The following is a 15,905-nucleotide window of genomic DNA, read 5'->3' on the forward strand; positions in this document are numbered from 1 at the left end:
GTATGGAGGATGATATATTTTTTATTCTCTTGTAAATTAAAGCCTTATCCATGGAATCTCCTGCTCACTACCCATCAGTCTGTAAAAAGGCCTTGAAGATCGCCTTATCTCTTCAAAAGAAGCAGCCTGATATGGATGTAATACGATGCAGGTCAGTAGCCAAGCCAGAGGGAATATGTGATAATTTTAAAGCTTGTTAGTTCACATGACCCTTCCATATTGCCCGGAATTATTGGGCATTGCCTCCAGCTCATTGGCTTATGTTTCACACAACAATCACCAGAACTCTTTTTGGTAAAGTGCGAGTATAGAACGTATTTGTCAGAAATTGTAGCTGGGAAATTGGAGCCTTTAATGGCAGCCGGTTTGGAAGAAAACATGGCTGCTTCCGGCGCAGAATGCGGAGGCCGCCATTTTGGGCAGGTTGGCAGCACTGCCATTGCCTATGCTCGCTTCTCATATTTAAATGATCCAGATTGTGACGTCAATCGACATGCAATGCCTGAATTGACACATGATCTGTGATTTTGGACGTTGCCACTCTTAACACCCTCTCCAAACCATGCATGGAAGAACGTGCATGCAGCAGTACAACAGAACTGCTGCCAGCGCTTCTTAAAGGGACACACACAACTGTCAGGTAAATTTAGATTTTTGCATTTGGACTGCTTTCTTTACATTTTATTAGAGTAGTGGCTTGGTGCAATACACTTTAAAAGTTGTTAAAGTAAGCAGGGACTGCTGCTGGACATTTGCAAGGCTTTGGCTCTTAAAGGAAGGCCTCTGAAAACACCACTTGCTCCCAGTCCTGTGGGCTCCAGTTGAAGTCCCCCTTGGGCTGAAGCATCACATGGAGATGGAACAGAGGCAGCAAAGGGGACAAGCTGCTCGCAGAGGGAGGAGGAAGCAGAAGAAGATAAAACAGAAGAGGAGTAAGCGGAAGGAATGCTGAAATAAAAGTCACCACAAAGCAAACTTTCCAATCCAACTTTATCCATATATATGTATCCAATATTACATCAAACAATCAACTAATCACTTTTATGCATTCCCTTAATGACACTCTTGCATGTGCCTTTGCCTATCCTAGTGCTCTTACGCAGTGCTACCCAAGTGGCTGCAGCATAGCTGGTGGAAGTCTGCTGACTTTCAGTGGGTGACACTGCAGATGGCCTTGCATACTTCGAGGAGCTAGTGCTTATGAGTGTGAAATCGAGTGATGGTGTTTCTTCTTCACTGTCCTCTCATTCTTGGTCAAACACTGGCTGAGCAGGCTGGATTTCTTGCATGTCTAAAATGAGGAAGGCACAAGGGTAGGGTTGTAGCGGGGGGGTGGGGGGTGGCGCTCAGCCATGCCCCTGCCAAGAATGGCCAGCACCGTCTCCTCCAAGGGGGTGAGGTGAAACTAGGAATGTGAGGTGTGCCTTGTGTTAGGTAGAGATTGTTGGTAGGTGAATGATAGGGGGGATTGTACATTGAGCAGTGTGTGAGGCTAGTGGTGCAGTTGGTAGGAAACAACTTTTGATGATGCATTCACTGACCTTGACCACTTGTCTGAGGTAATGAAACATCTTTGGGCACTGGAGCCAGGTCCTGGACACTGCTGGAAGTGATCGCCTCGGTGATCTGGTCCCACATCCTTCTTTCTGGAGGGCCTCCTGGTCCCCTGTGGGTAGAGGACCTCTCTTCCCGTGTTGATCCCCTGGCCTGTTGAGCCATTTGTTAGTGCTGAAGCACCTTTAGCATTTTTGATCAGCAGAAGGCAGCTCACCTTTAAGAGGTGCAGACTTCCTAGTGCAATTTTACATTATTTTTATCTGCAGACCACAGCTCATCTTTAGGAGGTGCAGACTGCCTAGTGCTGAAGACATTTTAAATTTTTTTAGCTGGAGAAGGCAGTTCAGCTTTAAGAGCTGCAGACTGCCTTGAAGAGGAGCAGACTAGCTTTAAGTAAAGCTACCCTCGCTCCAGCAATGCAACCTTCGGCCCCCTGCCTGTCAGCAGTGCATTCCACGCTAGGCTGTGCGCTACAATCATGGTAATTAGCAGGCAGCACAAAGCTGACGCGGGCATATCTCGCATTGTTGTGCCCTGCCTGTTTTCCAGCAGTATCCAATTTCTAGGCCTATGACGCCAATGTCAGTTGTCTTATGATTGTGACAATGAAAAGTGCTGTCATGAGGCAGCCATACCAATGACATCCATTACATAAGAACATAAGAATTAGAAGCAGGAGTAGGCCATACGACCCTTCGAGCCGTTCAATAAGATCATGACTGCTCTTCGACCTCAACTCCACTATCCCACCCGGTCCCCATGTCCCTTGATTCCCCCAGAGTCCAAAAACCTATCTATCTCAGCCTTGAATATACTCAACAGCTCAGCATCCACAGCCCTTTGGGGTAGAGAATGCCAAAGATTCATAACCCTCTGAGTGAAGAAATTCCTCCTCATCTCAATCTTAAATGGCTGACCCCTTATCCTGAGACTATGCCCCCTAGTTCTCGACTCTCCAGCCAGGGGAAACAACCTCTCAGCATCTACCCTGTCAATCCCCTCAGAATCTTATATGTTTCAATGAGATCACACCTCATTCTTCTAAACTCAAGAGAGAATGGGTCCAATCTGCTCAATCTCATCCCAGGGATCAATCTAGTGAATCTTCGATGCACCGCCTCTAAGGCAAGTATGTCCTTTCTCAGATGAGGAGACCAAAACTGTGCTTAGTACTCCAGGTGTGGTCTCACCAAAGCCTGTACAATTGTAGTAAGACTTCCTTACTCTTGTACTCCAACCCCCTTGCAATAAAGGTCAACATGCCATTGCCTTCCTAATTGCTTGTTGTACCTGCATGCTAACTTTCTGTGTTTCCTGTACGAGGACACCCTAATCTTTCTCAACACCAACATTTAATAGTTCCTCACCATTTAAAAAATACTCTCTTTCTATTCTTCCTACCAAAGTGAATAACCTCACATTTCCTCACATTATACTCCATCTGCTACCTTATTGCCCACTCACTTAACCTGTCTATATCCTTTTGCAAGCTCTTTGTGTCCTCCTCACAGCTTACTTTCCCACCTAGCTTTGTATCGTCAGCAAACTTGGATACATTGCACTTGGTTCCTGCATCTAAATCATTAATATAGATTGTATATAGCTGAAGCCCAAGCACTGATCCTTGTGGCACCCCACTAGTTACAGCTTGCCAACCTGAAAATTACCCATTTATCCCTACTCTCTGTTTTCTCTCTGTTAACCAATCCTCTATCCATGCTAATATATTACCGCCAACCCCATGAGCCCTTATCTTGCACAGCAACCTTTTATGTGGTGCCTTTGGAAATCCAAATATACTACATCCACTGGTTCCCCTTTATCTACCCTACTAGTTACATCCTCAAAAATCTCTTAATAAATTTGCTAAACATGATTTCCCTTTCATAAATGAGAATACTGTATGGAAATAATGTTTGACTGTCAAGTCTTCAGCGTTTCTGGGTAATCAGAGAAAAACTTCTCACCCATTGTGTTGGAAAACCCTTTGACCTTTGTCTGGTGGTGAAGCAGAGAAGAAGAGAGACACAAGGACCAAAAAAGCAGTCTAGCTTTTGCAACAGGGAGGATGTTGAGGCAAATGGCCACAGGAAAGGCAAGCTCAGTAGGTCAGAATGCAGAGGAAGTAGTCTGAAAATCAAGCAAGACAATTCATTGAAGTGGGTCAGCGTAGCATTTTCATTATTTTTATGTTATGTGGAGATAAGTTGTATCGATTGAATTAAATGTATCTGATCATAACTATTCTGCATGTTCGCCTTCCTGTGGAATAAATCAGCCTAACAATTCAAACCAAGCCTTGCCTTATCTAGTCAACCAGTCTGCTGTCGGATAAATTAAAGAAGTACAGATGTAAAAGACACGGACGTCCAGTTCAGGTCACAAGTGGGTTCTATTGTTAACACCCCCAGGTTTTACTATTGTAATGTTTAAATATAAGGCAGTGTGAGTCAACTCCCATAATAGATATTCAGACTGCTTTTGTGAGTGACTAATGCTATTGAATCAAGACTATTTTCGGTAAGATCGAATTGTAACCATTAGTGGCAACTACCTTGGAAACTGTTACCTTGGAAAGGTGATTTGAAACAGTTAAAATTTAGAGGTGAATGGAACAGTATCAGTAATAATAAATTATCAAATCAAAAGGGTATGACCTTTAATTGCCGTCCAACGAGAAAGCAAGGCAGAGAGTGTTTCAACTAAAAGAACATGATTTTCAATTCGAGCTTCAGCGACATAGATGATAAGGAGAATGAGAGCAATGCAGATTGCAGGAACAGAGGGAACAAAGCAAATGTAAGGCCAACAAGGAGAAACAGTGCCAGCATAGGGCAGAATAAACGCCATGCTCTTAAACAGGCAGTGAAACATTCCATCAGTGACAAGTTCGGTAAGTGGAGTCACGGAAATTGGGTCCACCATTTTATTAAATCAAATCTTATTCCAAATTTTAAAGATGGGGATGATATTCATAATTCTATATATTGATAGTTGAATTGTTAACCGATCGCCACGAGTGGAACAAAAATGAATGGGCCAGCCGACATTCAATGTCACTAAGCAGAAAATCCATTGAGGCTATTTCTCATGTCAATCCTGTCGATAGCATGAACTATAATATTGTAAAGCACGGACACAAGGGGATTCCATTGTTAACACCCCCAGGTTTTACTATTACTACTCAGGACTTATGATTTAACGTCTGAAGATTACAGAAGAAATTTAAGAAACTAAGGAAGAATCTGGACAGTACTTGTAGGGAAATGCTTATCCGACTCAAAGACAAGTAGCAGGTGTAACTGGAAAGCGAATGAGTAAAAAACTACGAAAGTCTTTGCCATTTGATACTAAGAGACACATTTCTGCAGATAGCTCTAGGGGATTTAAAAGTCTGGTTACTTGATCAGGAGTGTAAAACTTGCAAGCAGCTAGGTATATGTGCTGATCATTTTACAGCCATTTGAGCAAAGGTAAGTTGTCGCATGTGTAGGAGGCTAGATGCCTTGTGTTGTTCCACAAGCAAGTCACTCTGAGCCAGCTGCTCAACCTGACCCGGGTGAGGACAGAGGAGGGCAGCCAAACAGGAGTCAGTCATCTGCAGGCAAAGAAATCAGGGCCTGGATATCACTCTCGTTGGGATAATGGTGGAGCGGGAATGCCACCTGCCAATGTGAATCAGCCACTAACCTGCTGACATTTCCTACTGGGCTCTCATATGCTTTGCAGGCAGGTTTGGAGTGGTACTACCACCCTGATAGGATTACCATTCCCAACCCACTTGGGATGGATGAAATACATTTCTGTGAAACCTTTAAAAAGCTGCAGTCAGTTAAAGGGGAGCATCACTTTCTGACCAGTGGGAAGAAGAAGAGCAACATCTGAAGCAGTAGCAGCAACCTCGGGGGCTGGGGGTGGTTGCTACAATCTGTAGCAATCCAAGAACCGTGAGACAGTGCAGGAAGAGGTTTAATGACCTCACATGGATAGCCAAGGTAAGTCAAGGCACTGTTGTTAATTCATATCCTCTACCACTCCTACAGCTTTCATTAACCTCCTTACTTCTTAGATTCTTTCTCTCTCAGCACCTGGGTATCAGGGAACTCATTTCTGCAAAGGGCAACCTCTGAAAACACTCAAGTACCTTCTTTACTCAAAATCACTCTGGCAACTCATATTGCCCACCACAACAGGTACAGCTAATCATAGAGTCATAGGGGGAAAAATTGGGTTGCTTTGTGCCTCCCATTAGCGCCCTAAGAGGGCGCAAACAGGGCGCAAAGCAACTAGTGCCCGGGCGCGGCGCCACTAACGCCGCCCGTGAAATTCAGCGGAAGGTTAGCGGCAGCGCTAACCGTTAGCGCCCGGTGGTGCTGCGCCGCCGGCGATGACTTCATTGCCATGCGCAGCGCCCCGGCCGCGATCTTCGGGAGCGCCCCCTGACTTACTGCTGGACGCTGTGGTGTATGTAACCGTTCCACCTTCAAGAGAACTATTTTAAGAGTTGCACTACTTTATCTTGGCTGCTGTATACTGTAATACCGGTGGTGACCACACCGGTATATAAGTGCTGTGTAATGATTTATTGGGCAGTTCCGCCCTGACCTTCGACTAGTAAAGACCTGTTAAAATTTACTCTTGTGGTCTGTGTAATAATTCTCATTATAACACACAGACTTAACAGTGGCGACGAGTACGATCTTACCCTGCGGCAGAGATACATCCAAGGCAGTTTAACGGGCGTCGAGCGGAGGCATCCGCCCTCATCATTCTGCTGAGAGAAGACTCGGGTCTGCAGAGCAAAGGAAGAATTCTGACACGAAGCCTTCCATCAGCAACAGGCAGTGATCATCCCTTCTATCACGGTGTTGGAAGATTGCGAGGATGCCTAAGCGTGGTAACATCAACGATTTCGATCCCGATGTTGAAGATTGGGCCACGTATGTAGAACGCATAGAGATATATTGTAAGGCAAATAAAATATCAAATGAAGATAAAGCAGTAACCTTACTAAACTCAATGGGTGCGAAGACATACGGGCTATTGAAGCATCTTCTATCACCAGCTAAACCGGCGGATCAGACTTTCGCTAATATTGTTGCTGTCCTGAAGAATCATTTGAACCCCACACCGCTGATGTTAGTGGAACGATTTAAATTTTATGCGAGAACGCAACTGAAAGAGGAAAGCAACGCGGAGTATTTAATTGAACTGCGTAAGCTAGCGAAATACTGTCAGTTTGGGGAAAACCTGACAGAGGCACTGAGAGACAAATTCTTGTGTGGATTGTCGAAAGAAGGAACACAAAAGCGGCTGCTTGAAGAGAATGATCTTACACTTGATAAGGCTGTCACTATTGCAGCATCGCACGAAGCCGCAGCGAGAGGCACTGCGGAAATGCAGCTGAAGGCAGCGGTACTCAGCGTAGATCAAATGGCTTTGGGTACAACGAAATGTTATCATTGTGGAAAGACAACACACGATCAGAACCAATGCTGGTTTAAAAACCAGGAATGTAGAAAATGTGGCAAGCTTGGTCACATAGCTAAAGTATGCCGGTCAGGAAAGAAGACCAGAAACAAAAAGTCACCGCAGGAAAAGTGCAGAAAGGTACATAAGGTGGCTGAGAAGAGTTCGGATGAACAGAATTCGGATTCAGACTCCAACAGCAAGGAACTGGGTAGTCTGAGAATTCACAATGTGAGTAAGGAAACTGACCGACAAACTATCTGGGTCACACTGCAGATTGCAGGAGTCCAAGTGAAGATGGAATTGGACACCGGATCGGCGTTGACGGTCATGAATAAGCAAGATTACAAAAAGTTATTCAAACATATTCCCCTACGGGATACGGAGATAGTATTGCAGACATACACGGGGCAAAAAGTATACCCCATCGGAAAGATAAAAGTCAAAGTGATACACAAGGGCAAAGAACACCAAGGAATGGACTTATATGTACTACCTGAGGGAGGTCCACCACTTCTGGGACGGGAGTGGATCAGGAAAATAAATATGGACTGGCACTCCCTAAACGCAATAACGGTAGATTCCGGAAAAAAAGATGTCAAACCTGAACGATTGTCCAGAATATTGGATGAGGCTAAAGAGGTGTTCCAACAGGGACTGGGAACACGGAGAGGAATTAAGGCTAAAATCAAGATTGCAGAACATGCAAACCCAAAATTTTTCAAAGCCAGACCGGTACCTTATGCGATACGACCTGCTGTGGAAGCTGAGCTGGAAGGGCTTGAACGTTCAGGAGTACTGTCTAAGGTGGACTGGAGTGAGTGGGCCACGCCCATTGTTCCCGTCATGAAGCGTTCATCGAGTAACAAGCCAGGGGAACCGGGGAAGGTCCGCATCTGTGGAGACTTGAAGATCACAGTTAATCCGGTGCTTCACACGGTGCAATATCCGCTTCCGCGGATTGAGGATATCTTTGCTTCATTGTCTGGCGGGAAACGCTTCACCAAGATAGACCTGGCGCAAGCGTACTTACAGATGGAAGTTGAGGAAGAGTCACGCCAGTATCTCACAATCAACACGCACAGAGGCTTGTATCGATATAATAGACTGGTTTTTGGAGTGGCTTCAGCTCCAGCAATTTGGCAGAGGGCCATGGAGCAGGTATTACAGGGAATTCCAAGCACTCAATGTTACTTGGACGATATCCTGATTACAGGAGATGACGATGAGGAACACCTTGCAAATTTGAAACTGGTGCTCACCAGGTTGAAGGAATATGGCCTTCGAGTTAATCGCCAGAAATGTGAGTTCTTTCAGAAATGGATCTCGTACTGTGGTCATGTCATTGACCAGGAGGGGCTGCACAAGTCACCTGACAAGATCGAAGCTGTTGTGAAGGCTCCCGCTCCGGAAAATGTATCCCAGTTGAAGTCGTTCCTAGGATTGATTAACTATTACCATAAGTTTCTGCCAAATCTATCCACGGTGCTGCACCCGCTGAATGCTTTGTTGCAGAAAGAAGTACCATGGAAGTGGAGCGAGGACTGTAAGAAGGCCTTTCGCAAAAGCAAGGCATTGATCACCTCAGAGGAAGTGTTGGCTCACTTCAACCCAACGCTACCTATTCGTTTAGCTTGTGATGCTTCTCCTTATGGTATTGGAGCAGTACTCTCACACAAGTTGCCAAATGGCTCGGAAAGGCCAGTCGCATTTGCATCCAGATCATTGACCTCCACTGAGCGCAACTATGCTCAGATAGATAGGGAGGCTCTCAGCCTGGTGTGGAGAGTAAAGAAGTTTAATCATTACCTGCAGGGCCAGAAGTTTACACTGCTGACAGACCACCAGCCGTTGGTATCTATATTCAACCCTAAAAAGGGCGTTTCCATTATGACAGCGCAAAGGCTACAGAGGTGGTCCCTTTTCCTAGGGGCACACCAATATGACATAGAATACAAAGGATCAAAACAGCATGGGAATGCTGATGGTTTATCGCGCCTACCGTTGCCAACGGTAGAAGAGGCGCCTACAGTGGACCCAGTGGAGATGTTCCACTCAACCATAGTGGAATGTCTACCAGTAACAAATTCTACGATCGAAAAGGAAACAAGAAATGACCCGACTCTCTCACGAGTCTACGATTTAACGGTGAAGGGATGGCCAGCACATGGCGAACCACTGTTGCCAGCATTTTCGCAAAGAAGAGAACAGCTGTCAGTATGCCGAGGAACTTTGATGTGTGGATCCAGAGTGGTGATTCCACCCAAACTCCAGCATAAAGTGCTAAAGGAGCTTCACGAGGGGCATCTGGGTGGAGTGAAAATGAAGAACCTAGCCAGAGCGTTTGTGTGGTGGCCAGGTATCGATGGAGACATCGAAGAAATGACCAAGAGCTGTCTAGGATGCCAGAAGGTCCAAAACGCCCCACCACAGGCTCCTCTACATCCATGGGAGTGGTCCTCATCTCCATGGCAAAGGGTACATATCGACTTTGCTGGTCCATTTATGGACTCAATGTTCTTAATCGCGGTGGATGCACACTCCAAGTGGCCGGAGGTAATAAAGATGTCCTCCACCACCACGGAAAAAACCATCACAGTATTAAGGACCATATTTGCCAGGAATGGGCTGCCGGAACAGATCTGTTCTGATAATGGACCGCAATTTGTGTCCGAAGAATTCAGGAAGTTCTTAAAAAACAATGGGGTTAAGCACTACACGTCCGCCCCATACCATCCTGCCACCAATGGATTAGCTGAAAGGTTTGTCCAGACCTTCAAGAAGGCCATAAAGGCCATGGGTAAGGAAGACATAAATCTACAACATAAGGTAGATAACTTCTTGTTGGCGTACAGGAATGCAACACATGCGGTTACAAACCAAACTCCCGCCATGATGTTTTTCAATAGAAGACTAAGATGCCGGCTGGATTTGATCAAGCCAAACATCAGAAGGGACGTAGAGAACCGGCAATTTCAAGGCATGAATGAAAGGCCAACTAGAACCTTCCAGATACGTCAACAAGTTTTGGCCCGGGACTACCGTACCGAGAAATGGCAACCTGGAACTATTTGCACACGACTAGGACCGCTGATGTATACCGTGGACATTGGTGAAAGCATAATAAGGCGCCATGTTGACCAGATCATAGAGTCATCCGAAAAGGGACAACCTACTCCACAACTCTATGCGCCTAATGATGAAGCAGCGATACCCATAGGATCTACCTCCGATCCGGTGATACTGGAATCAGATGAACCCGACACTGGCACTCAAGCCGAATCGACCTTGCCAAAAGAACCTACTACACCACCGAAAACTACTACGCCACCGAGGCGTTATCCGGACCGAGTCAGGAAGCCTCCAGAGAGACTGAATCTGTGAACTGTTTTTACATGCAGTTGTGTGTATATGTTATTATGTTATGTTAATGGGGAATATATACTGTTAAGCTAAAAAGGGAGGATTGTGGTGTATGTAACCGTTCCACCTTCAAGAGAACTATTTTAAGAGTTGCACTACTTTATCTTGGCTGCTGTATACTGTAATACCGGTGGTGACCACACCGGTATATAAGTGCTGTGTAATGATTTATTGGGCAGTTCCGCCCTGACCTTCGACTAGTAAAGACCTGTTAAAATTTACTCTTGTGGTCTGTGTAATAATTCTCATTATAACACACAGACTTAACAGACGCTATGTTCGACGGGGTCAGGGGGTCCTACCTGCGGCCGGGGAAGCGCTATTTAAAGGGGAGGTGCGGGGCGGCCATTTTTGTTGCTGGCCACCTGCCTGCGCTCCCGGCCTCCTGAACTGCCCCGCCTCCCCAGCGAGGTGCTGGCTGCGCTCCAAGAGCCCGGCATTCTGAGTGCCGGGTTCTTTTACCGGCACTCCCGATCCCCGGGTGCCCAGCTGGGCGCTGGGTCGCGCTGCGCAAGGCCCCTCCCCTTTAAGAAGGGGAGGAAGGCCTGCAATACTGTGGTACGTAGCACCGCGATATTCCCTCGCAGCGCCCCAAGAGGGATGCAGGGCCCTTCAAGTAGCACCCCACTTCCCTCTTGGGGCACTACCACTCCATTTCCGTCGCGGGGGCACTACTCAATTTTTAGCCCATAGCGTCATAACAGCACCGAAGGAGGCCATTCTGCCCATTGCGTCCGTGCCGGCTCTCTGTAGAGCAATCCAGTCAGTCCTATTCCCCCGCTCTATCCCCGTAGCCCTGCAAGTTTATTTCCCTTAAGTGCCTCTCCAGTCTCCCCTTGAAAACATTGAGTGTCTCCGCTTCCACCACTTCCGTCGGCAGCGAATTCCAGGTCGTCGCCACTCGCTGCATAAAAAAGTTTTTCCTCACATCCCCCCTGTATCTCTTGCCCAAAACCTTAAATCTGTGTCCCCATGTCCTTGTACCATCAACTAGTGGGAACAGCCTTTCCCCGTCTAGCCTATCCAAACCCGTCATAATCTTGTACGCCTCTATCAAATCACCCCTCGACCTCTTTTGCTCTAATGAAAACAAATCCAGCTTCTCCATCCTATCCTTGTAGCTAAGATCCCCCATCCCCAGAACCATTCTGGTAAATCTCCTCTGCACCTTCTCAAGAACCTTCACATCCTTCCTAAAGTGTGGTGACCAGAACTGGACGCAGTACTCCAATTGTGGCCTAACCAGCGCTTTATAAAGGTTCAGCATAGCTTCTCTACTTTTGTACTCAATACCTCTATTTATGAAGTCCAAGATCCCATATGCTTTGCTAACCACTCTCTCAATATGCCCTGCCACCTTCAGGGACCTATGCACATTAACTCCCAGGTCCCTCTGACCTTGCACACTCTTTAAAACTGTGCCATTAAGTGTATAAAAACAGAAAATGCTTGAAATACTCAGCAGGTCAGGCAGCTTCTGTGGAGAGAGAAACAGAGTTAACATTTCAGGTCGATGACCCTTCGTCAGAACTGCCATTAAGTGTATATTGCCCCTCACTGTTCCTTCTGCCAAAATGCATCACCTCACACTTCTCTATTAAATTCCATCTGCCACTTGTCTGCCCATTCTGCTAGCCTTTCTATGTCCTGTTGCAGTCGATTGGTATCATCCTCAGTTTGGCACACCCCCAAGTTTGGTGTCATCGGCAAATTTAGAAATTCTGCTCTATTCCAATATCCAGGTCATTTATATATATCAAAAAAAGCAGTAGCTCCAACTGTCTACCATCCTCCAGTCTGAAAAACAGCCATTTACCACAAACTCGCTGTTTTCTGTCCTTAAGCCAATTCCTTATCCAAGCTGCCACTGATCCACCTGTTCCATGAGCCTCAATTTTGTTAACCAGCCTTCTATGTGGTACTTTGTCAAATGTCTTCCAAAAATCCATGTAGACAACATCCACTGCATTCCCTTCATCATTCCTCTCTTACTTCATCAAAAAATTCAATTAGATTAGTCAAACACGATCTGCCTTTTACAAACCTGTGTTGGCTATCCTTAATTAGCTTAAAGCTTTCCAAGTGCCCGTTAATTTTTTCCTTGATTATTGTTTCTAAAACTTTACCCACCACTGATGTTAAACTGATTGGCCTGTAGTTACTAGGATTGTCCTTACACCCTTTCTGGAACAATGGTGTCACATTTGCTACTTTCCAATCCTCAGGCACCTCCCCCACATCTAGGGAAGATTGGAAAATTATGGCAAGCCCTTCCGCTATCTCCTCCCCAATTCCCTTAGCAACCTGGGATGCAAGCCATCTGGACCAGATGACTTGTCCACTCTAAGCATACCCAGCCTTTCTAGTACATCCTGTCTATCAATTTTCACCCCTTCCATTGCTTCTACCTTTTCCACTTCTCCCGATATTTTGTCAGAATCCACCTCCTTAGTAAACACCGATACAAAGTACTCATTGAGTATTCTAGCCTTGCCCTGCGCCTCTAAGCATATATCACCTTCTTTGTCTCTAATAGGCCCCACCCTGCCTCTTACTACCTGCTTACTGTTTACATACCAGTAGAAGATTTTTGGGTTCCCTTTTATGTTAACCGCCATTCTACTCTCTCATTCTCTCGTTGTCGATCTTATTTTCATCTTCACATCCCCTCTCAACTTATTGTATTTGGTCTGGTTCTCCCTTGAAGAATTCATCTGACATGCATCATACACCCTCTTTTTTTTGTTTCATCATCTCTATCTCCCTCGTCATCCAAGGAGCCCTTGCTTTGGTTCCCTTACCCTTCCCGCTTGTTGGAATGTACCTAGCCTGTACTTGGAACATCTCCTCCTTAAAGATCACCCATTGTTCCGTTAGTTTTTCCTGTCAGTCTTTGGTTCCATTTTACCCTGGCTAGATCCTTTCACAACCCATTGAAGTTAGCCCTATTCCAGTTTAGATGTTCCACTCAATTGTTCCTTGCTCCTCTCCACTGCTAATCTAAATCTTATGATACGATGATCACTCGTACTCAAGTGTTCTCCCACAGACACTTGGTCGACCTGGCCCACCTCATTCCCCAGCACCAGATCCAACAATGCCTCCTTCCTAGTTGGGCGAAGAACATATTGGTCAAGGAAATTCTCCTGAACACATTTCAAAAATTCCTCCCCCTCCTTTCCCTTTACCCTAGCATTATCCCAATCGATATTTGGGTAGTCTTCAAACCACAACGATGACATTTAATTTGAAGGGACAATACACTTCCGCAGCTCGTCATCATTTCATGCATGCATTCATATAGGGGAAAGTCTCTATGCTGATTACATGCCATTAACATTGTATTCTTTCCCTCCAAAGGAAAAGATGGATTACAACCAGTGCCAAAGAAATACAACCGGAGAGAATAACAGTGCTGAAAATCCTGAGCAGACATGAAGAAGAAGTACTGCAAATCATGGGCAGGCAGACAGGAGAACCTGTAGGAACAGGTCTGGTGACAACAGAGGCTTGGTAAAAGCTGTGAAATGTTTATCATATGTAGTCTCAAGTTTATCTGCTTTCTCAAAGTATTGCAGTGCCCTTGCACTCAGCAACTGCTTCTTCAAGGGGAAATGTCACTGTGTGCACACTGTGTTTCACATGATAGATGCTGCCTTGCAGGAAAAGACCAGCCATAACTATGATCACCCAGGCACTTCCACAGGGGAATTAGCTGCCGAAAACCACAGCCTCACCAACTGCATCATGACATCTTAAGTTACATAAGCACCAGCACAGAGACACCCACTCGGGAGGAAATAGCTAGGGAGTCAGAAGGACTGTCATTGGGTGAAACACTGAGCACTGGTACGAACGAGGACCTGAGAGTGTCAATTCCTCTACGGAGGGCAGAGAAATTACTGCTTCTGGCTGAGGATCTTAAGGAGACAGACCTTGGAGGCCCAGTCTTCAAAAGAATAATGATTAAAGAGCATCGATCTCCTGTGAAGGCATTGGAGATAGTTTCCACGCATATGATTGAGATGATGGACAAATGGGTGGAATCCATCACCCGCATCTGCAAAACAGGGAAGGAAGTTTCCCACAACCTGCAGAACACCTTGGAGACTATGAAATCCCAGAAGATTTCTTCGGCATTGTAAGGGGTCGTTTTAACGAGCTTATGGTGTGCTAGATCGGTTTTGATTTCGCACTGCTCGTGAGCGGTTTCGAAGCGCTCCCCCCTCACCGGTTCTAGACACTGGGCTTATTGCCAGACAACCTTGATGTGTGGCCCAACTTGTGACTCGGAAGACAAATGGATCAGGTGAGACAAGGTGAGTTTTAAATCAGAAATATCTTTATTTTCAAGGAGAATAAACACAGAGAATGCAAGAATCAATTTAGACAAAAATCATTAGCACGTCTCCCAATGGGAACTAAAATTTAACACACAAGGAATAACTTTGACTATCTTAAATCATACAACAATTCTTAATCAGCGGTATACTAAAACGGGGGTGGGAAAAGCGCACGGACACATTGAGGGATAAATCACACTCCTGAATTACAAACCCTTAATGTTACAAACCCTCCCGTTGCTAAAATATACCTCAACTATGTCAGTTAGGTAGAGTTGGGCCTTTATGCTCACCAGAGTTTTAAAACCGTCCTTAATCTTGGTACTCCTGTGACGTCCGGGATCTCCGATCTTCCTCATGGGACCGGCTCCTGAACCCGCTCTCCTGCACAATCTTGAAAGTCCTCCGAACTCCTCGAACCGTCTCCCCTTCTGCACGGTCTTCGAACTCCTGATGGTATCTGGACTTGGACTTCACTGCTTCTGGTGAATCTTGTGGATCTGTCTGAGTCTGGCTGAATCTCTCTCCTCCTGCACAATCTTGTGGGTCCTCCTCGCTCTGTCCTTGACCTTGTGTCTGTGTGAATATGTGATGGATCTGTCTGAATCTCACTGAATGGAAAAAAAAGACTTGCTGTCGATTCTCCCTCCACAGTTATACTGTTTCCTTGTCCTTATCTCGGCGCCAAATCAGGGGTTTTCTTTTGTCAAGGTAATGGGCAGGCTGCTTTGACAAAAGCAAGTACTTTATTTTGATGTCTTGTCAATGAAACTGATGGGATCTGTCCTGTGTCCCTCTGAGTTTGGTACAGATAATGGGTTTTTTCTGTGCTCAACGATTTCAGAGATGGGTTTGCATTTTGCTAGCAATTAGCGCACCTCCAGGTGCAAATACTTTTGTTTACGAGTTCGTTACTGCTCTAACCATATTATCATATCAATAGCAGTAAGTTCTGGAATCTTCTAATCGGTGATGACTCAGGCTGCTGTAAGATACTGCTGGTGTGTCCTTTTGAACTGAGCCATGAGAACTGCCAACTCCATCTTGTGTTCTCACAATGTGGCCATTTCAGGGGTTTTACCAATCTAGACTGTATTTTCTGGATTTTGCGAA

The 15,905-nt window shown here is 45.6% G+C and overlaps 1 protein-coding gene across 1 annotated transcript in view; it reads left to right on the forward strand.

Moving 5' to 3' along the window:
• Positions 1 to 15,905, forward strand: part of tex11 (testis expressed 11) — a 300,617-nt gene that overhangs the window by 243,810 nt on the left and 40,902 nt on the right. Inside the window, exon 26 of the mRNA XM_085992186.1 lies at positions 43 to 151. Coding sequence (XP_085848312.1) covers positions 43 to 151 — 109 coding nt within the window. The remainder of the gene's footprint in view (positions 1 to 42; positions 152 to 15,905) is intronic.

The sequence above is a fragment of the Somniosus microcephalus genome, chromosome 1 (genome assembly GCF_052327205.1).
Source record: "Somniosus microcephalus isolate GS21.2 chromosome 1, FLI_Smic_1.0, whole genome shotgun sequence".
In the NCBI taxonomy this organism is placed as follows: domain Eukaryota; kingdom Metazoa; phylum Chordata; class Chondrichthyes; order Squaliformes; family Somniosidae; genus Somniosus; species Somniosus microcephalus.